General features: G+C 57.4%; 1 protein-coding gene across 7 annotated transcripts in view; it reads left to right on the top strand.

Annotated features, from left to right (window-relative positions):
* The window catches only part of LINGO1 (leucine rich repeat and Ig domain containing 1), a 214038-nt gene extending 194601 nt beyond the window's left edge, over positions 1-19437 (top strand). For 5 of the 7 annotated variants that reach the window (XM_042235204.2, XM_042235205.2, XM_042235203.2 and 2 more), the window contains one exon: positions 16560-19437. In XM_042235204.2, coding sequence (XP_042091138.1) covers positions 16572-18416 — 1845 coding nt within the window. In that variant the 5' untranslated portion in view covers positions 16560-16571 and the 3' untranslated portion in view covers positions 18417-19437. Of the gene's footprint in view, positions 1-379; positions 977-998; positions 1275-16559 lie in introns of those variants that run through there. The other 2 variants (XM_015101794.4, XM_042235206.2) reach the window with 2 other exon arrangements.
* The last annotated feature ends 665 nt before the right edge of the window (positions 19438-20102 follow it).

Raw genomic sequence — 20102 nt, 5'->3', positions numbered from 1 at the left:
GGGACTCCCCGGGGCCCCGCTGGCCTGGACCGGGAGGGGCGCGGCCGTATGCTGGGCTGGAGCACGGAGACGCTACTCGCCCCCCCCCCCGCCCCCCTCCATTCCCCAGCCCAAGGCTGACGCGTCCCTAGCTCGCTCCCCCTTGCCAGTTTCGCTGCCCCATTCAAGCAGGGCGGTGGTCGGGGCGCTCCTCGCTCTCCGCCCCCTTCTCTGAAAGGAGCCGAGCTCCCCACCTTACCTCCCCCCTCCCTCGGTTTTGCGGCCGCGCCTTCTCCTCCCCCGCCCGGCTCCCGCCGCTCGCTCGCTCTCTCCCTCCCTCGGTCCCTCCTCCCTCCCTGGCTCGCTCCTCGCTGCTCGCGCTCCCTCCCCGCGCCGCGGCAGAGCGGAGCCCGGGCGGGAGCCGGCGCGGGAGCCGGAGCGGGCGGCCGGCGACAGCGCAGGCGGCGACGGCGGCGGCGGCGGGTCGTGGTCCCGGTCCCGGTCCCGGAGCGCGCGGAGTCCCCACCCGCGCTGCTCCGGTTCCTCTCCAGACGCGGGGCTCCTAGCAGCATGCGCGGCCGCTGCCCGCCGGCCTCAGCCCTGGCCCCGGCCCCGCTGCGGAGCGCGCCCGGCCTCGACCCCGGCCCCAGCGGCAGAGGTGGCGGCGGCGGCGGCGGCTCCAGGCCGGCCCGGGGCGCAGAACTAGACTCGTAGAGCCCGCGTCGCGCGTTCTGAGCGCACCCGCCCCTCCGCCCGCGGGGGCCGCGGCCTCCCGCCACCCCACTCCCGGGCCCTTGCCCGGCCCCGGCTTGGCTCCCGCCCGCGTGGGGCAGACAGACGGACGGCTAGCCCCGCGAGGGCGCGTGGACTGCCGGGCGGAGGTGTCGGGCGAGGAGGAGGAGACGGAGGAGGGGGCTGGGCAGGGGCTGGGGCCCGGCGAGGAAGACATGCGATTGGTGACCGAGCCGAGCGGACGGACGGCGCGCCCGAAATGCAGGTGAGCCCGGCGGCCGAGGCCCAGCCCCGAGTAGGCAGCCCCGCGGCGAGCGCCCCTGGGGCCGCCGTCGGCCCGGGCTGTGCCCTCTTGGGTCTTTGGGGCACCCCGGCGTCTCCCAGACCCGCTTTGGGGGCTCAGATCTGACCGCACCCCTGAAGCCTCAGAAATGAAGCTTTCCCGCTCCTCCCAAGGCAACAGATTCCAGGTTGGCTAGCTGGGACCCCGGAGCTGGGGAGGGGTCCCCGTCCTGCTCGTCCTCTGTCCCTCCTCCCATCCTGAGCACTGGGCGTCCTGGAAGGTAAGCCCCCTGCTCAGCATTGGGTGACTGCCTCTTACTACAGACCCCAGACACCCCCAGGCAGCCCGAACCTGCTCCAGGCACCCCTGTGGATGCCGGTGGATGCAGGTCAGGGACCAGGTTTCTTCACGGGTACCGGGCTGGGCGCCACCTGGCTCCCCTAATGGTTAGGAGCAGCCCCTTTCCAGCTCCTGCCCAGAGAGGGGGAGGAGAGGGGAGACCGGGGGTTAGAGGAACGAAGGAGAGGGTGTTGGGGTTGAGGGGGACCTGGGAACCATTGAGGGGCCTCCCCTTTGTCTTCAGCCCCAGCTTCTCACTTCCCCCCTGCCCCACTTTTCATTCTGAAGCACAGCTGGTGGCAGGTCGGACCCGGCTGAGAAGGAAGGGGCCTCCTTCTCTCCCCCCACCTCTGTAAGGTGGGCTGTGGGCTTCCTACTCCCCTGGCACCTCCAGGCGGATCCCACGTAGAGGAGGGGTGGGGCCAGGCCCAGTGGGCAGTCCCCTCCTGTCTCTTGCCCTGAGTCTCAGCCCAGCTCCATCCAGCCCTGGCTGTACCGGCATCTCCTCTTTGTTCTCAGAGGTCCTGGGGTCGGGGTGGGGGAGTTGGGGCATCTGGGAGGTTGGCAGCAGCTCTGCCCTGGAGGGGTGGAAGGGCAGGAAGCCCTGAGGTGGGGGCAGTACCATCTGGGCAAGCCCCTTCCCTGCCAGCCAGCCCTCCCTCAGCCCTCCTGTGCTGTCGGGGCCGGAGGGTGCGCAGCCCTGCCTGGCCCGTGGCTCTGGCTCAGCCCTGCTGGTCATTGTGCCGATGGCTTCAGCACCGGTGCCTCCCATGCCCAGGGAGCAATAAGTCCGGGCATCCAGGCTTCCCCACACCCAGCGAGGAGTGCTGTGTGGGAAGGGAGGGTCAGCTGCTCCCAGACCCTTTGTCCTTGTGTGGCCAGGAGGGGCTGAGTGCTCACACCTCTGGGGAGACACCAGCACCCAGTCTGCTGGGACAGCTTGCCTGCCCTTCCTGCCTTCTCCCCATGGCCTGAGGTGGGAAACAGGGATTAGGGGGCAGGAGGGTGAGGCCAAGAACTCCTCAGAAGCCAGATAGGAGCACTGGGCAGCACCCAGCGGCCCCTCCTGGGGCTCCTTGTGGTATTCTTGTTGTCTCCGCCCCCTCTCCCACTCCCTGCCAGTTTAAGTGTAAGGTGGGCTTTGGGTAGGGCTTGGTCAAGGCGGCAGTACTCCCCCGTGCCTGGAGTTAGAGTGGGTTTCCAAGGCAAGGGGCCAGTTTTGGGGGGATGGCTGGGTGCTCAGGGCCAAGGCGTCATAGTCTGTGGGCCGAGGGCAATAGAGAGACCACCCTACCCTTGCAGTAATCTTCTTTGATCCTAGGGATCAGTTTCTCCATCCTCTGCCTCTGAGCACCCATTTTTCCTATACTAGATATTATTTTCTAAGACCCAAATTCCAGCGGGATACCAAAAACAAAAAAAAGTCTTGTGAGGTGGGTCATTGTTCAGCATAAAGCCAGACAGGATCCCTGGTACATCCCTGGTACAGATGGTTCATCTGGTCTGCTCTCTGGGTGCCACTGAAGCAAATGGTGAGCGGGTATGACTGGGTCTGGAGGGTGGGGAAATTCATTCCTGCTGAGAAATGAGACAGTGCAGTGATTTGCACAGGGTCCCGGGGAAGCGTGAGGCAATGTGTCAGACATGGGGTTGAGGAAGTGGGTCCTATGGGGCTAGAGCAGGGCAAGGGAGGCCATAGGTGGTGGTTTCAGAGCCAGAGCCTTGGTTTTGCTGGCTGGGGTCTCTTAGTTTAGCTCTCGAGTGTGTAGCAGTCTGTGGAAGGTTGGTGGCCTTCCAGCCTCAGGGACCTCCCGCCTCCTGATGGCTACCTACTGATGGCTCTCTGTCCCATTCTCACCCGTCCCTTTACATATCCCCCCATCACCTGGCTTGCTTCAGCATTTCTACCTAGAAGGTCTTCTCTTTACCCGGCCCCTCCTCTAGGAAGCCTCCCTGACTGCTCCCCATCACTGACCCTCTTTCCCAAGTCACCCACAGTACCTGGTCTGCACCTACTATTGTGCCAGTTCATCCATACATTTATTCTGCACATCCCGGCTGAGACGCCTGCTCTGCGCTGGACTAGACCCTCCCATGGCCCCCATGGATTGCCTTGAACACTCTGGGAAATCCTGTACCCAGCCCCAGGGCTCCCCTGCCTGGCCTCTAGGATAGGGAAGATTCTGGGAGGCACCAGGGAGCAGCTGGTTCTGGTGGCCAAAACCACCCGAAGGAGACACAGTATCTTCAGCCTGTGGACGGCAGAGGTGGGAGATGTCAAGGGTGTCCCAGGCAGGGCAGAGGTGGGGGACATCAAGGATGCCCCAGGCAGGGCTGGGGAGGCCCCAGCAGGGCATTCAGTAATACACGTGGGTACTCATGGAATTTGTTCCTGGGGGGCTGCGGCAGTCAGGGGTCCTCCAGGAAGACAGAGGGGCTGGGTGTCTCTTGAGGCAGTAGAAGATTTGGCAGAGACATAAAGAGCAGGATTCTAGAACCAGGAATGGCTTTTTGGTAGAAAGAGTGTGGGAAGGCAAGTTCATTTCCAAATGCATTTGAAGCATGCTGCCCTTTGCTTCTGTGTTGAGTGACTATCCTTGGGCTCTGTGGACCCAGTGGAGCTGTTTTGACAACAGTCCTCTCCTCATGTGCGTTCAGTTCCTTCAATGTCATTTTATCGTGAGTGAGGCTGTTGAGTTTGGTCCCTGGAAGCAGATGTCTGGGTTCAAATCTCAGCCCTCCCACTGCCTACCTCTATGACTCTGAGCAAGTTATTGATACTTAATCTTTTGGGCCTTGGCCTCCTTATCCATAAAGTGAGGATAACAGAGGGCCATTATAAAAACTATGTGTGTTCATATGTGCAAAGCATTTAGAAGAGTATACAGTAAGTTCTCCAGAGCTGCTAGTTACTCCTAGTATCAGTGATGTACTCTCTGTCTTAACCTTGTAGGTGGTACAGAGATTTGATTTTATAGCTAAGAAAAAATGGAGAGCCAGAGAGGCAGAATGACTTGCCCCCAAATCCCCAGCTTACAAGCATGGGGCTCAGTCTAGAATGCCTTCTTCCTGACCTCTGGTCTGGGACTCTTGCTCACTGGTGCGGGCATGGCCTGTTAATTAGTTAATATATTTAGTATTACTACTACTATTAATATAATGAATATCATGACCCTCCTCCCAACCTGAACACTACCATTTTAGTAACAATATACATCTGCTGTGTTTCTTCTCATCTCATCCCTTGGTAACCACTACCCTAAATGATCTATTTAGTATTCCCTTGCCTTTTAAAAATCATAGTTTAATATACAGAAATTGTTCCGTTTTAGTTATTTTTGAGCTCTGTAAAAGGAACATGAAACTGTGCCATCCTCTGGAATTTCCTTTTTTCTTCAGAGTTGTATGCCTAAGCTTCATCTATATTGTTGCAAATAATGATAGGTGTAGTTCATTCATTTTCACTGGTGCATAATGTTCTGTTGTTTGCATTTATTCTTTGGTATATTTATCCTTCTTCTATTAATGGGCATGTGGGCTGTTTCCCTTTTTGCTCTTACAAACAATACCACGGTGAACTTTCTGGTCCCTTCCCTGAGACAACATGCAGGGCATCTCTGGGGGCACACAGCTAGGAGCAGAATTGCTGGGCTATACGTCGTGTTCACTGTCAGCTTTACTAGGAAATGTGCCGCAGTGCTTCCCAAATTGGTTGGGCCATTAATGCCTCCCCCAGCAGGAGATGAGTATCCCCATTATTCCCTGCACTCACCCACACTCGATATGGCCAGACATCTTAAAAAAAAAATCTTTCATGTATTTTTGGCTGCGCTGGGTCTTCATTGCTTTTGTGCAGGCTTTTCTCTAGTTTTGGTGAGTGGGGGCTGCTGTTCGTGGCAGCGCAGGGCTTCTCACTGTGGCGGCTTCTCTTGTTGCAGAGCACACGCCTTCTTACAGGGACGTCCCAGACATCTTGGATTTTACTGATTGAATGAGTGTAAAATGAGTTTATGTTACGGCCTTGATTTGCATTCCTGAAATTCACAGTTTCTAGTGTATGAAATGGGGGTTGAGATAGGCAACCGCCAGTGTGTAATGGATGCTCACTAAGCAATTATTCCCTTTGCACCTCAGTTTCCCCAGGTATTGAGATGTTGTCCGTACAAACCCCGAGCTCAGGGATGGGGAAGAACAGTCAGGGAGTTCTCCCCAGTGGGTGAGAATGAAGGAGCAACAGGGAGCGCTCAAGTCCCTGCAGATTTAGAGCCAAAGGAATCCTGGCGGCACTGTGTTCACCCACCGGATGGGCAGGGTGGTCCCAGCTTGGGAGGCAGAGGGAGAGTTTGCTTCATCATTTTAACAATGCAGAGCACCCTGATAGACCCCTGGCACCTGGTGTGGGGCTTGGCCTGGCTGAGTGCTCAGTAAGAGTTTGGTGACCCGAGGAATGAACTCATGTATCTGTGTTCCTCCATTCCCACCTCCTTGGAAAATCCTCCCTGATTGCCCCTGCCCACTGAGCAAGTGAGGGATGGCTGAACAAGGCGGCTCCTGGGCGTTTGCAAGGCCCCCAAGCCCCTGCCTGCCCTCAGGGGCTGAGCCGCGCAGGGCTGGCAAGCTAATTTGGAGCGGCTCCCTCTACCAGCCTGGTGCACCAACAATTGATTCCGCACCACTTTCCCCGCCTGGGCCCGGGCCCCTGGAGCTGGTTAGAGACGAGCGATGGGGCTGGCGGAATAATTATGCCTATTTCATGTGACACCCAAATTGATTGCCGCCAGGGTGATATTACCAGGGCATTGTTCCTCGTCTCCAACCTCTTATTACGTGTTATTAGGGTGTGTGATGTGTGTGTGTTTTTCTATTTTTTCCCATTTCGGGGAATTAGTCTCTCTCTACCACCTCCTCTGCTTCCCTCTGCGGGGAACCTGCTCATGGCTCTGGGAGTGGAGTGGGTGGGGGCCCGGGCAGCAGGCTCCCTCTGTCTGGTCCAGCATGGGGCTGCAGATGAGGCTGGGGACCTGGCCATGTCAGCTCTCTTGACTAGGGTGTAAGGTGGGGGCATCTCAGACCTAAGAGGGGCTGCTGAGGTGTGGGCCCAGCAGAGAAGACTTCCTGCAGTGCCTCTGGTCCACAGTCTCTGCTTGCATACCTCTCATGACAGTCTGCTCACTCATTATCTACCGAGGCACATCTTCCAGGCTGAGCCTTCTGATCTTCCATTTGATTTGTTGTACTGAGCTGAATGGGGCTTTCCCAGCGGCTCAGTGGTAGAGAATCTGCCTGCAATGCAGGAGCCACAGGAGACAGGGGTTCGATTTCTGGATTGGGAAGATCCCCTGGACGAGGGCATGGCAACCCACTCCAGTGTTCTTGTCTGGAGAATCCCCATGGACAGAGGAACCTGGTGGGCTACAGTCCATAGGGTCACAACGAGTCGGACAGGACTGAAGCAGCCTAGTGCGCATGTGCTGAACTGAATGGCCCTCCTCTCTGACTCCACGCAGGGTCTTGGCTCTGCCCTATGGGCCTGCACTGGGCCCTTTGCACCCTCTGCTTTGCAACCTGAGAGATTTGCAGAGATGCCCGGGCCCTCCCAAGTTTGGGCTTCTCATGAACACACAGCCAGGTGATGGCATCAGTTGTGACTGGGCAGAACTTGATACTGAAATTAGTATATATACTGGGTTGGGAAAATAGACTTTGGCAAGAGGTTGGCCAAGATTCAGTTGAACAGAGAGGGCTTTGAACAGTCAGTGCCAAGAGAAGGCAAGGGTTTTTATTTATAGTTTGCCTGTCCCATGTTATAAATACCTCACTGGACTTTGGTTCATGATGTACTGGGGGGTGGTTTTTAAGTCTTTTCCAGGGCAGAATAAACGCAAACCTTCATCTGTCCCTGACCTGGCCACACCATGAAGGGAGAGGCTAGGGTGTTGTGGAGAGAAGGTGGCTGCCGTCAGGAGGCTGGGCCTCTTCCCTAACCCCGACCCTGAGGTGCTGTGGGACCTTGGACAAGTCAGTGATGCTCTCAGGCCTCAGTTTCCTCGCTTGAGTGATGGTCTCTAGAGTTGTCATGCCTCTTGAGTTAGACAAGCTCAGAGACCTTTGGCAGCTGAATTAATGTCCTGGAGCCTCAGTTTTCTCATCAGTAGAATGGGGCTAGTGGTACTTCCATCATAGGGTATGTGGTGAGGGTTGGTGGGTCAGTCTGCAAAGCATGTAGTTGCTGTGTTGCATATAAATGTCTCTTCCCTTCCTTCTTGAATTCTCTGCCCCCAGCCCTGTGAGAGCAGTTTCAACCCTGCCCTTCCCTTTTCTAAATGGGTTTAGGGCCCCAAGACATAAAGCCACTTGCCCGCGACTGTGTAGCTCAGCAGCCCTGAACCTGATTTGGAGAAAGGCAGTATATGAGAATGGTCAGGACCAACAGAACCTCTTTGTGACCTTGAGCGAGTTACACAACTTCCTTGTGCTTCTGTCTTTTCCATCTGCACAGTGGGAACAATAACAGGACCTACCTCAGCAGGTTGTGGTGAGGGGAAATTAATTTTCATAGGTGAAGTACTTGGAATAATGCCCAGCCCTCTCTTAGGGCTTTCGGTGTGCTGGGCTTTTCTAGTTGTCGTCGTCATCATCATCATTTTTATGAGGTCTCTGACCTTCAGACCCCACCATTAGATCGACCACTTCCCTCAGCTCTCTCGTCTCCACCCTGGGTTTCTCAGGCTGTGACCTCCCCACTCTCTCAAACCCAAGGCTGGTGACCCTCCCAGGGAGGGACTGGCTGATTTTCAGACCTCCAATGCCTGAAATGAGGCAGCCTGAGATGTTCCCAAGGTAGACAAGCCTCCAAGACTGGAGCACTGGGAGAGGGCCCTGGGTGCCCCACACAGCCTGGTTGGAGGGGGAGGGCAGCGTTGAGGGGAGGTGAGGCAGGTGTGTCTGCTAAGCACCTCCCAAGGGGCCCCTGGCCTGGGCGGTGGAGGGGGCCCAGGTCCTTCGGGGGCACCTTCCTGTCCCTGAAGGTCTGAGTGGGCATCCAGGCCTGGAGAGAGATGAGAAGGGAGGTTTGGGGGTGCATGACCTGCACTTTCTTTGGGCCCCATCAGGCCACCACATGGGTGCTTGCCTGCCCCTCCTCAGTTTTTGGGATAGTGCTGGGCCAACCAGGAGTGCTGTCCACTCAGGCAGGCCCGCAGCAGACAACACGGATGCTTCCCAGAATCAGTGGTTCCCTCCTGCCACCCCCAGGCTGGCTCTCTCACCTCCGAACAACCCTGTGGAAGGATAGGTGGAGTCCAGAGTGGTCCAGGACTCACCTAAGACCACACGGTAGGGCAGGGTGCCCTGGCCAGAGCCCCAGCTAGGGACCTGTGAGCCCAGGACCATTTGCCCACCCAGAAGTGGCCCTGCCTCACCCTGGCTCCTCCCCACCCAGCCAGCAGCTCCGGGATGGCAAAGCCTATATATAGAAGCCTTTAAACACTAAAATGCTCTGACAATTAAAATTCATAATTTATCCCGCAAATGGCCTGGGGTTGTGAGCTGGCCGGAAGGCTGGCAGCTCCTGAGACCAACTGTGCTTGGAGGGGTAGGCAATGGGGTGGGCAGGAGCGTCCCTCCCTTAGGTGGCACAGTGTTTGCCCAGGGCCATACAGGGGCAGCTGCCCTAGCAAATGGGCAGGCAGCCACACTGTGCCCAGGCAGCACCCTCCAGCCTGGCTGTGGCTGAGAGGCCAGGTGAGCACCTTTGGGACCGTACCTGGGAGATGGGGCTGGTGGCAGTGGCGGGAGGAGGGACTACAGGCCCAAACACCCACACAGGCCACACAGGTGCCTGCACACACACACACACACACACACACACACACACGCACACACATACTGGGGGCCCAGCAACTCTGTGCTGGAACCAAGAGCTAGAGGAAAATAAAGAATTATACATGACAAAGGACATGACCTCAATTTTCTTTCAGGTTGATTTTTCTCTCCCAGGGGGGTGGCAGCTGAAAGAGGAGAGGGAGAGGGAAAGGGTGGGCTGACCAGCCTGGGAGGAGACAGATGGACGGATGCACAGCTGAGGTTCAGCTGCCTGCCCGCCAGCCTCAGTCGGTCCTGATTTCTCCTGCCAGAGCTCAGCCTGGGTGCTCACCCCTCCTCTCAGAGTTTCCTGTGTCCCTACCCCCCTGTGCCGGGAGGCAACCCTTGCCCTCCCCCGGCTCTCAGCAGAGCCCTGCAGGATTAGATTGGCCAGGGAAGACCTAGTTCCCCCCATTAGCAGCTCACACCTTAAGCCATTATCAGCCATTCACACCTCAGCAGGGATTAGCCCTGGAAAGGCAGAATGGAGGATCTTTAAAAGGAGTCCAGGGACCTGGGTCAGGATTTGGGGTAGGAGAGAAGCAATTAGGAGCCCTCAGATGCTCTCAAAGGTTCCAGGACATCAGCTGCCTCCACCCTGCACATCTTTGCCCTCACCGTTCTCTTGGCTGAAAATGCCACCCCTTCTGCCCCCGACTTGGCCGGTGGGAATGTGTCTGGGTTTCAGCCTGACACCTCCTTCCTGAGGCCTCTATAAAGAGCCGAGACCAGGAGTTGGGAGCTGTCCTGGGAAGCTGGCCCAGCAGCTGTGGTGGGGGCAGGAGGCCCTCTGTCCCTTGAAGCTGGGCCTGGCACTCCTGAGCTGTATCAGCCTCAGCCCTGCACTGTGGACTGTCCATCTGGGGGACCCAGAAGTTGGCGGGGGGGCAGCAGAAGCTCCAGCAGAGGGAGAAAGGGACAGAGATCGGCACATCAGCAGGGTCTGGTGGGGGGCACCCGAGATCCAGAGGGACTCCCCCCTCCCGGAGGTGATCCCTTCTTCCTGGGGACTTGCAAAGAGTGGCTTGGGGTGAAACACCCTGAGCTGGATTCTGAAGGGTGAGTGGGAGACCTCCAGGCATAGGCAGACAGTCTACCACGGCTGTGGGACAAGGCTCCAGGGCAGTGCGGCCTCACTCCAGCCCCACATTACCCTACTTTCAGCTACGTGGTCATGGCTGCCTCTGAACGGGCACACTCACCACAAATGTGCTCTATCATTTCATGAAATGGATCCAGCTACTCTGTGTCCTGGAGCTGAAAGCAAAGAAGGGACTTCAGAGAGGCAGGGATTCGGGGACAGGGCAAGTCACGAAGAAGCTAGACCTTGACCTGCCTCCAACCTTCAGTGACCCTGCATAAGTCCCATTCTGAGTAACTGACCCACCTTGTGGTGATGGAAACAGGATGTGCTCATGGCCCAGGACTTTTGACCAGGTGGCGCTAGTGGTAAAGACATTGACACTGACATTGAAGTCACTCAGTTGTGTCCGACTCTTTGGGACCCCATGGACTGTAGCCTACCAGGCTCCTCCGTCCATGGAATTTTCCAGGCAAGAGTACTGCAGTGGGTTGCCATTTCCTTCTCCAGGAGATCTTCCCGACCCAGGGATCAAACCTGGGTCTCCCACATTATAGGCAGATGCTTTACCATCTGAGCCACCAGGGAAGAACCTGCCTGCTAATGCTGCAGATGTAAGAAACGCAGGTTCGATCCCCAGGTGGGGAAGATCCCCTGGAGGAGGGCATGGCAACCCGCTCCAGTACTCTTGCCTGGACAATCATGTGGACAGAGGAGCCTGGCGGGCTACAGTCCATGAAGTTGCACTGAGTCGGACATGACTTAGCACGCACGCAGGAAAGGGGAGTAGAGCTGAGCGGGGCCCAAGGCAGACTCTCTGAAGCCCTCAGTCTCCTGTCCCAGGTCTGTCTCCCTCCTCCCTCCCTCCTGCTGCAGACCCAGCCTGAGGAATGCAGGGTGGCAGGACAAGACAAAAGGGTACATAACAGCGTCATTCCGAAGTGAGGGAGCAACTTGTCACAGCTGCCCTGGGTCACACAGCCAGGCTGAGGACCCAGGGGGCCACGCATCCTGGGGAGGCAGTGGGCACCTCCATGGTGAGAGGTCTCATGTCTGCATGTGCTGGGGATTTCCCTGCGGTCCCTGAGGAACACTGAGTGGGAACACCATGAAATATTGATACCATAAACCAAAAATAACTGAACCTTCCCTTCTGTGCTGCAGCCGACCCCAAATTAGGTGAGATTCCAGCATAGACAGTGGCAGCAGGCAAAGGAGAATGGTATAGTGGGGAAACACTGAAAAGATTCAGTGTGTTCAACATACCATTTTCTGAAAGTTGGGGAAAGGGCTTTGTCTGATTTAAAGGGCAAGGTCATACCCCACTGGGTTAGCGGGTAAAAAAATCCATGCAATGCAGGAGACCCAGATTCGATCCCTGGGTTGGGAAGATCCCCACTCCAGTATTCTTGCCTGGGATATCCCATGGAAGAGGAGCCCAGCAGGCTACAGTCTACGGAGTTGTAAAGGGTCTGACATAACTGAGTAAGCACACGACACATGGGCACAGATGTACCTATATTCAGCTACCTAAGTTCCAGTGCCTTCTCTTGGCCTTGCACTGGGACACGCCCGCTCCTCCTCTGGCTCTGGCCTGGCCTGTGTGTCTGAAAGAAGTTCCTGTTTCACTCATGGTAACTTGGCACAGGCAGCCTGACCCGCAGGAACAGGAGGCTCTGCTGCCTCCTGGCTTTGGAGCCAAGTCAGAGTCAGATGTATTCCCTTTTGGAAGCCTCCACCTTTCTCATCTGTAAAATGGACACAAAATATCTCTTTGAACGCTGGGGGAGGGTTTCTAAGATGGTGTGGATAAAGCCTAAAACCTGGCCTGTAGCAGGTGGCCTGCAGCTGCTAGTCCCACCCCTTCCCTCAGTGCAGGTGTCTGATCAGTTTCCACGGGTCACGCTGCGTGTGTGGTGGTGGCATGCCCACACCCCCAGGGGCCTCAGATGCTGCCTTAGGAGACAGAATGACCCCTGACCTCCCTCGGGGGTTTTCCAAGTCCACCCATGGGTCATCCCATGCCACTTCAGTCTCCAGCAGCTGCTCCCCCCAACCCTGAGCCCCGGGATGTGTGCTTGGTTGCTCACTTGTGTCTGACTCTCTGTGACCCCATGGACTGTAGCCTGCCAGGCTCCTTTGTCCATGCAGATTCTCCAGGCAAGAATACTAGAGTGGGTTGCCATGCCCTCCTCCAGGGGATCTTCCCTACCCAGGAATCAAATGGGGGTCTCCTGCACTGCAGGTGGGTTCTTTACCAGCTGAGCTAGCACAGAGCCCCAGGAGAACAGCCCCAATGGGAGGCCCCAGCTAGGGATGCCACCCTCAGATAGATCCTTCCAGCCCCTGTAGAGCTGCATTTTGGGGTCTGAGCCCCTACTGCTCTTCATTCCCTACATGGGTTTGAAGATGTTGACTTTCTAGCTGGAGAAGATCCAACTTCTGTGAGGGAACCCTGGCATCCATGCCTCGCCCCCCACCCCTGCACAGCTGGGGAAAAGGCAGAGAGGGGAGGAGTCTTCCAGGGCACTCAGTGGAGTGGCTGGTGTGGGGAGCAAGAGGGCCGGGGCACATCTGCCCCCGACGTGAGTGGCCGGCGGACCTCTGCAGCACAGGTCTGACGGGGTTGGGAGGACACAGACAGGCTGCTGTGGGCTCTGTACGCTGTGGCCCGGGCACGGCTCTCCTCTGCCTGCCCACCTGCCAGCCTTCCATGTTCATTTCCTTTGTATTTATTGGGCCAATTTTTAAACTCTTGCCCTTGTGGAAAGCCCCTCAGGGGGCAAGGATCCAAAATAAAACACTGATTAAAATGTATAAAACACTTCTCCTGGGCCGCTGCAAGAGTAACCAGCAGGATTGATGGTGCCAGGGCAGGCGGGAGCAGCATGTTGCTCACTCAGCAGGTTTGGTGACCCCCTCAGACACCAGCCTGCCAGCATCCCTTGACGACAGGGACCCCGCGGGGGTGTTAGATGGGGAGACCAGGCCCAGTGTGCTGTGCCAGCGTGGGAGGCCATCTTAGCCCCTCTAGGCCTCAGTGTCCCCATCTTCCAGGACAGTCACACACAAAAGGTGAGGCAAGAGGCAATTCGGAGGATTTGTCTTTCTGGAACTGTCCATTCCTTTGTGGGTGTAACTGCTAGGCCTGCCACCCAGGGCAATGCTGACCAGCTTTTTATCAACATATTTGAATCCCCCAGGTGTCTCTTTGCTCAGTGGACCCGCTCCAGGGTCAGCCTCATCAGAGTGACTTCAGCCCCTCCAAAAACTCTCTCATGCACACACACTTCCCTTCAGAGAACATTCAGTGGAATCTTTTCTGTGCCACACCTTAACCTGAGGCTGCAGACACACCATCTGCCCACAGGCACCTTACTGTCTTAGCAGGTGGGACAAAAGCACCCATGCACGTTTGACCCAGTGTTAAACATATGACACAGGAGAGGTGTCAAGTGCTGAAGCTTTGGAGCATATTTCCCTCTTTGCCCAGGTCACTAGGAAGCTCCACCCGTTTACCATTACACAGGATTTTGTGGCATTCTTTTTTGACTGGCTTGCCTCCTTTAGCTTTATTTTCTTATCATCTTGTAATATCATTTTGCTGGCCATTGGCTCAAATCATTTTTAGAATGAGATGTATTATACATCAGTTACATAATGTCATTGCTAATAAATGTAAGGTGCTTCAGAGTTGTGGGCAAGAGATGATTTTTGATTGAGTAGATCAAGGATGGCTTCATGGAGGAGGTGGCCTTTGGGGTGGATGTCACAAAGGCTGCTGGGGCTGGGAGGCTGGGAGAGATCTCCAAAAGGAGCTGGCTTAGAGGCAGGAATGCACAGGATGAGGCTGGGATGCCTGGGTGGCTTCACTGGGGGGAATGGAAGAAGAGGGAGATGGGTAGGTTGAGACAAGGCGGTGGGGTCTTCAATGCCAGATTCTTGTCTGTTATGAGGGTCTTACCAACATCTCAACGTACCCTGTGCACTCACTGCCCCAATTCGCATTCTTTGGCATCCTCTCCAGCAGCCCCCACCCCACCCACATCTGAGTCTGAGCCGGGTGCTAAAAGTCCTATTTACCTCTCCTGGTCCCCAGGCTCACACCACGCCAGCCCCAGCTGCCATCCCAATTACTTATTGATCGTCTGCCAGGATGTTTGCTTTGCTGGTGGGTCATTGGAGCGTGTGTGACTGTGGAAAATGGCCTGATGGGAGTGGGTGGGGGAGGTCAAACCACAGAAAACTCTGGAGAGACAATGAGAGGGGATGAGGGAAGTGGGGGCGGTGGACAAAGCCCTTGAGGATAACAAAACCTTGCAGATTTCATAACATGTCGGTGACACCAGGAACCCTCTCTGGTTAATCAGTCACTTAGTCTATCAACAACCAGGGAGCGCCTGTCAGTCCTGGGAGACCCTGGAGCACTGGGAAGTGGCTGGTGTCATTGAAGTCTGACAGAGCAGAGTCCTGGCCCCCAGTCTGCCTCCTCAACTGGCTGGGAGTCCTGGGGCAGCTGCAAGCTCTCCAAGCCCCCGCTGCTTAAGGGTTGAAGCGTGGGTGGCAGACCTGCAGCTTTAAAAGTGGCGGCTGTGGGCAGGCATGGGGAGGAGCTTGGAGGGAGAGGGACGAGAGAGGCCCTGAGCTGGGGCAGAGATGGGATCCTCCCTGCCTGCCGGAGCATCCCCTTCCTGCAGTGAGGCCCCTCCGGGTCATGGGTGTGGGCTCTGTGGATGGCAGCAGAGCCCCAAGGGTGCCAGGCTGGGTGGGATGGATCTTCACTCCATGAGCAAAAGGCCTTCAGCTCAGACTCCAGAGACCATCTGGTCTAACCTCTATTGTTCAGAGTCCAGACTAGTCCTCCCAACCCCCTAAGTACTCTGCTGGGCCAATTTCCCAGGGGGTGGAACAGAGATAGAGGAGGGAAGAGCTTTCTGGGCAGAAGTGGGAGCTAATGGCCTCTGAACTCACGAGGAGAGAGTAATTGTGTCTGGGGGGTGAGTTCCCGCACAACCCTCACTCACACCACCTGCAGCCTCTCCTCAAGCGAATCTCCCTAGTCACCACCACCCAAGTCCTGCGCATTCCTCAGGACCCAACTGTAAGAAGCCTACCATCCCCAGTGCTACAATGTGGGGCTGCCTGTGCCGTCCTGGGCTCTGGGGGTCTAACTGCTCTCCCATCAGACAGGACTCTGGTACTCGGAAGACAGTGATTGGAACCTGGAGAGACAGACAGATGAAGCCTCGTTGGGGGGGGGCGGGGGTGGTGTTCTTTGGAGGGAAGTACGCTTCCAACTGGGCATCAGAAAAAGCTTCTCAAAGCAGTGGCCTCTGAGTTAGGCCTTGAAAATGGGGCTTCCACACGTGAGTGGGGGCATTCCCGGAAGAAAGAAGAGCAGGATCCTGAGCTCAGGAGCCTGGGTGGGTCACCATGGGGACCTGGAGGACTGTGAGAGTTGCAGAGGTTCCCTGGGGAGGCCTCAGGGCTGGGTCCTGGCTTTCTGGAAGGGGGTGCCCTCCACTGATTCAGAAACCCCATGGGGAGCAGACTCGCAGACACTGGCAGGAACCACTGGGTATGCTGGTTGCCCAGGGTTCTTGGCTTCCGGCTCAGCACATTGTTGATAGGGAGGGGGCCATGGTCTCTGTGCCTGGAAATGCTCAGGTTGAAGGCCAAGAGGGTGGACCCCAGTAGCCTCAGAAGCCCTTTCCCAACTGAGGCCCAGATGTGCTGGTCTGTTGGCCATTCCTAGAGGGCTCAGCCTTTGAGCCCCTTTGAGCCCCTTTGAGCCCCTCTGTGAGCCCTGAGGGCAGCTCAGCAGGTCTAGCTTTATCTCTGATGAGCACCAGGGGAGGCTGAAGCTCAGGGTGCCAGGTGGGGGGGTGGGATGCATGCTGGGAGTCCCATTGCCTATAAATGTAAAATGAAAAGGAGGTGGATACAGCCTAGGGTGCCAATTCCAGGATCACCGGAAGTGACCTCATCCCTTCCATGAAGCCACTGGATCCCAGGGATGTAGGACAGTCCTTTAGAAGGGCTCTGGGCAGGGCAAGGGGCAAGGAGGGAACAGCAGGAGTTCCTCTGGCCTGGGTATCTGGACCTCACTGTGTTGACAACCCCGACAGGTGTTGTATGCCACTTTGGACCCCTGCCTCTCTCTCTGGGTCAGGGACATCCTGACGGGGAAGAAGGGCACAGGGGCACACAGGGCCGAGCGGGGAACCAACGAACAGTGTCCTCTAACCACCTCCTCTGTCCTGTGCTTGCTCCTGGCCGCAGGTGAGCGAGAGGATGCTGGCGGGGGGCGCGAGGAGCATGCCCAGCCCCCTCCTGGCCTGCTGGCAGCCCATCCTCCTGCTGGTGCTGGGCTCGGTGCTGTCAGGCTCAGCCACGGGCTGCCCGCCCCGCTGTGAGTGCTCCGCCCAGGACCGCGCGGTGCTGTGCCACCGGAAGCGCTTCGTGGCGGTGCCCGAAGGCATCCCCACTGAGACCCGCCTGCTGGACCTGGGCAAGAACCGCATCAAAACGCTCAACCAGGACGAGTTTGCCAGCTTCCCGCACTTGGAGGAGCTGGAGCTCAACGAGAACATCGTGAGCGCCGTGGAGCCTGGCGCCTTCAACAACCTCTTCAACCTCCGGACGCTTGGGCTCCGCAGCAACCGCCTGAAGCTCATCCCCCTGGGCGTCTTCACCGGCCTCAGTAACCTGACCAAGCTGGACATCAGCGAGAACAAGATCGTCATCCTGCTGGACTACATGTTCCAGGACCTGTACAACCTCAAGTCGCTGGAAGTTGGCGACAACGACCTCGTCTACATCTCCCACCGAGCCTTCAGCGGCCTCAATAGCCTGGAGCAGCTGACGCTGGAGAAATGCAATCTGACCTCCATCCCCACCGAGGCGCTGTCCCACCTGCACGGTCTCATCGTCCTGCGGCTGCGGCACCTCAACATCAATGCCATCCGGGACTATTCCTTCAAGAGGCTGTACCGCCTCAAGGTGTTGGAGATCTCGCACTGGCCCTACCTGGACACCATGACTCCCAACTGTCTCTACGGCCTCAACCTGACGTCCCTGTCCATCACGCACTGCAACCTGACCGCCGTGCCCTACCTGGCCGTGCGCCACCTGGTCTATCTCCGCTTCCTCAACCTCTCCTACAACCCCATCAGCACCATCGAGGGCTCCATGTTGCATGAGCTGCTCAGGCTGCAGGAGATCCAGCTGGTGGGCGGGCAGCTGGCCGTGGTGGAGCCCTACGCCTTCCGCGGCCTCAACTACCTGCGCGTGCTCAACGTCTCCGGCAACCAGCTGACCACGCTGGAGGAGTCGGCTTTCCACTCGGTGGGCAACCTGGAGACCCTCATCCTGGACTCCAACCCGCTGGCCTGCGACTGCCGGCTCCTGTGGGTGTTCCGGCGCCGCTGGCGGCTCAACTTCAACCGGCAGCAGCCCACGTGTGCCACGCCCGAGTTCGTCCAGGGCAAGGAGTTCAAGGACTTCCCCGACGTGCTCCTGCCCAATTACTTCACCTGCCGCCGCGCCCGCATCCGGGACCGCAAGGCCCAGCAGGTGTTTGTGGATGAGGGCCACACGGTGCAGTTCGTGTGCCGGGCCGATGGCGACCCGCCACCCGCCATCCTCTGGCTCTCGCCGCGCAAGCACCTGGTCTCGGCCAAGAGCAACGGGCGGCTCACGGTCTTCCCCGACGGCACTCTGGAGGTGCGCTACGCCCAGGTACAGGACAACGGCACGTACCTGTGCATCGCGGCCAACGCGGGCGGCAACGACTCCATGCCTGCCCACCTGCATGTGCGCAGCTACTCGCCGGATTGGCCCCATCAGCCCAACAAGACCTTCGCCTTCATCTCCAACCAGCCGGGCGAGGGAGAGGCCAACAGCACCCGCGCCACCGTGCCTTTCCCCTTCGACATCAAGACCCTCATCATCGCCACCACCATGGGCTTCATCTCTTTCCTGGGCGTCGTCCTCTTCTGTCTGGTGCTGCTGTTTCTCTGGAGCCGGGGCAAGGGCAACACAAAGCACAACATCGAGATTGAGTACGTGCCCCGCAAGTCGGACGCAGGCATCAGCTCCGCCGACGCGCCTCGCAAGTTCAACATGAAGATGATATGAGGACGGGGCGGGGGGCAGGGACCCCCGGGCGCGCCGGGCAGGGGGAGGGGCCTGGCCGCCCTCCGCGGGCTCCCCAGTCCTTCCCACCTCCTCCCGACCCCTCTGCACACACACTTTTTCTCCCTCCCACCCCGTCCCCTGCTGCCCCCGCCGGCCATCACCGCCTGCCCTCTTCCTACCAGGACCTCAGAAGTCCAGGCCTGGGGACCCCACCTACACAGGGGCACTCGTTGACAGACTGGAGTCGGAAGCTGACGAACCAACATGCGGCACAGTCAATAGTTCAATAAAAAAGTTATGAACTTCCTCTGTAACTTGGGTTTCAATAATTATGGATTTTTATGAAAACTTGAAATAATAAAAAGAGAAAAAAAAAAGCTATTTCCTATAGCTAGTCGGAATGCAAACTTTTGACGTCCTGATTGCTCCAGGGCCCTCTTCCAACTCAATTTCTTGTTTTTTCTCTTCCTCCTCCTCTTCCTCCTTTCTCTTCTCTTCCCCTGTGGGGAGGGATCACTCAGGAAAACAGGGAAGGAGGTTCCAGCCCCACCTGCCTGCCTGTTTACCCTGCCAGGGCAGTCACAGGAGCAGATTGGGTGGTGGGTCTGGGCCCAGCTCTGGGCTGGCTGTTTGCAGAGGGCGGGTGGAGGGGACAGGGCTGCCCAGTGGGGATGAGGGCCTGTCTGCTGAGCTGCCAGGCAGCACTACTGCCAGGAGGCAGGGGGGCTTGGCTCGGGTGTGGCTGAGACTCTGGACAGGGGCTGGGATCCTCTGGAGGATAGCACAGTCATTGGAGAGAGCCTGGCCCCGAGGCCTAACTCTGGTCCCAGCTCTATTGCCAACTTGCTGTGTGGCCTCGAACAGATCATCAACCCTCTCTGGGCCTCAGCTGCCACATCTGTATAAATGGAAACGCTACTCCCCGCCCTGCCTACCTCACAGGGCTGTTGTGAGGAATTGATGAGATGATGTATGTGAAACACTTTGTAACCTGTAAAGCGCTGTGCACATGTGTGGGTGACTGTTCTCATTATGGTCATTATTATCTCACCGTGGGGGGCAGGGCTCCTAAGCGATCTCCATGGGGTCAGGGTTGGGGGCATGCCAGGGGTGGGCCACCTACATGGACTTCCAGAGGATTTGCCCAGGACAGCTGCCCAGCGGTGACCACAAGCTTTGCCTGGATGGCTGGGGCTCTAGACCCCCAGGGGAGTCCTAAGCCCATGAGCATCATCACTTCCACCCACTTTGGTGTCGGGTCCCCCCAGACAGAAGCCCCTTGCAGCTGACCTGGACCTATCCAGGGACTGGGAACACCATCTCTTTCCAACCCTTCTTTCCATAAGCGTTTATCAAATGCCTGCTTATGCCACTTCCTGTGTAGAGCACCCAGTCTTTGAGGCTGGAGAAGGCAGTTCTAGCGCTGTCCTGAGAACTGCCTGGACCCAGGTCACCACCCAAGTCTTGCCTCATCTTCCACCAGGCTTTACTCTGAGCTTACCCTGGGCTTTGAAGGGTTCCCAGTTTGGGATTGAGATCCACCTGCATATGAGCTGACCAGGAGAGTCAGGAGCTCCCTGTTCATTCACACCAAACCGAGGTGCTCCAAACGCAACCCTGGAAAGGGATGTTCTTGGAGACAGAAGTGCGAAGAGCCAGTAGCTCCTCCTGCAGACCACGTGCTCA

This window comes from Ovis aries, chromosome 18 (genome assembly GCF_016772045.2).
Source record: "Ovis aries strain OAR_USU_Benz2616 breed Rambouillet chromosome 18, ARS-UI_Ramb_v3.0, whole genome shotgun sequence".
In the NCBI taxonomy this organism is placed as follows: domain Eukaryota; kingdom Metazoa; phylum Chordata; class Mammalia; order Artiodactyla; family Bovidae; genus Ovis; species Ovis aries.
Note: the sequence above shows the minus strand (reverse complement) of the source record. Positions and strands in the feature narration are given on the sequence as shown.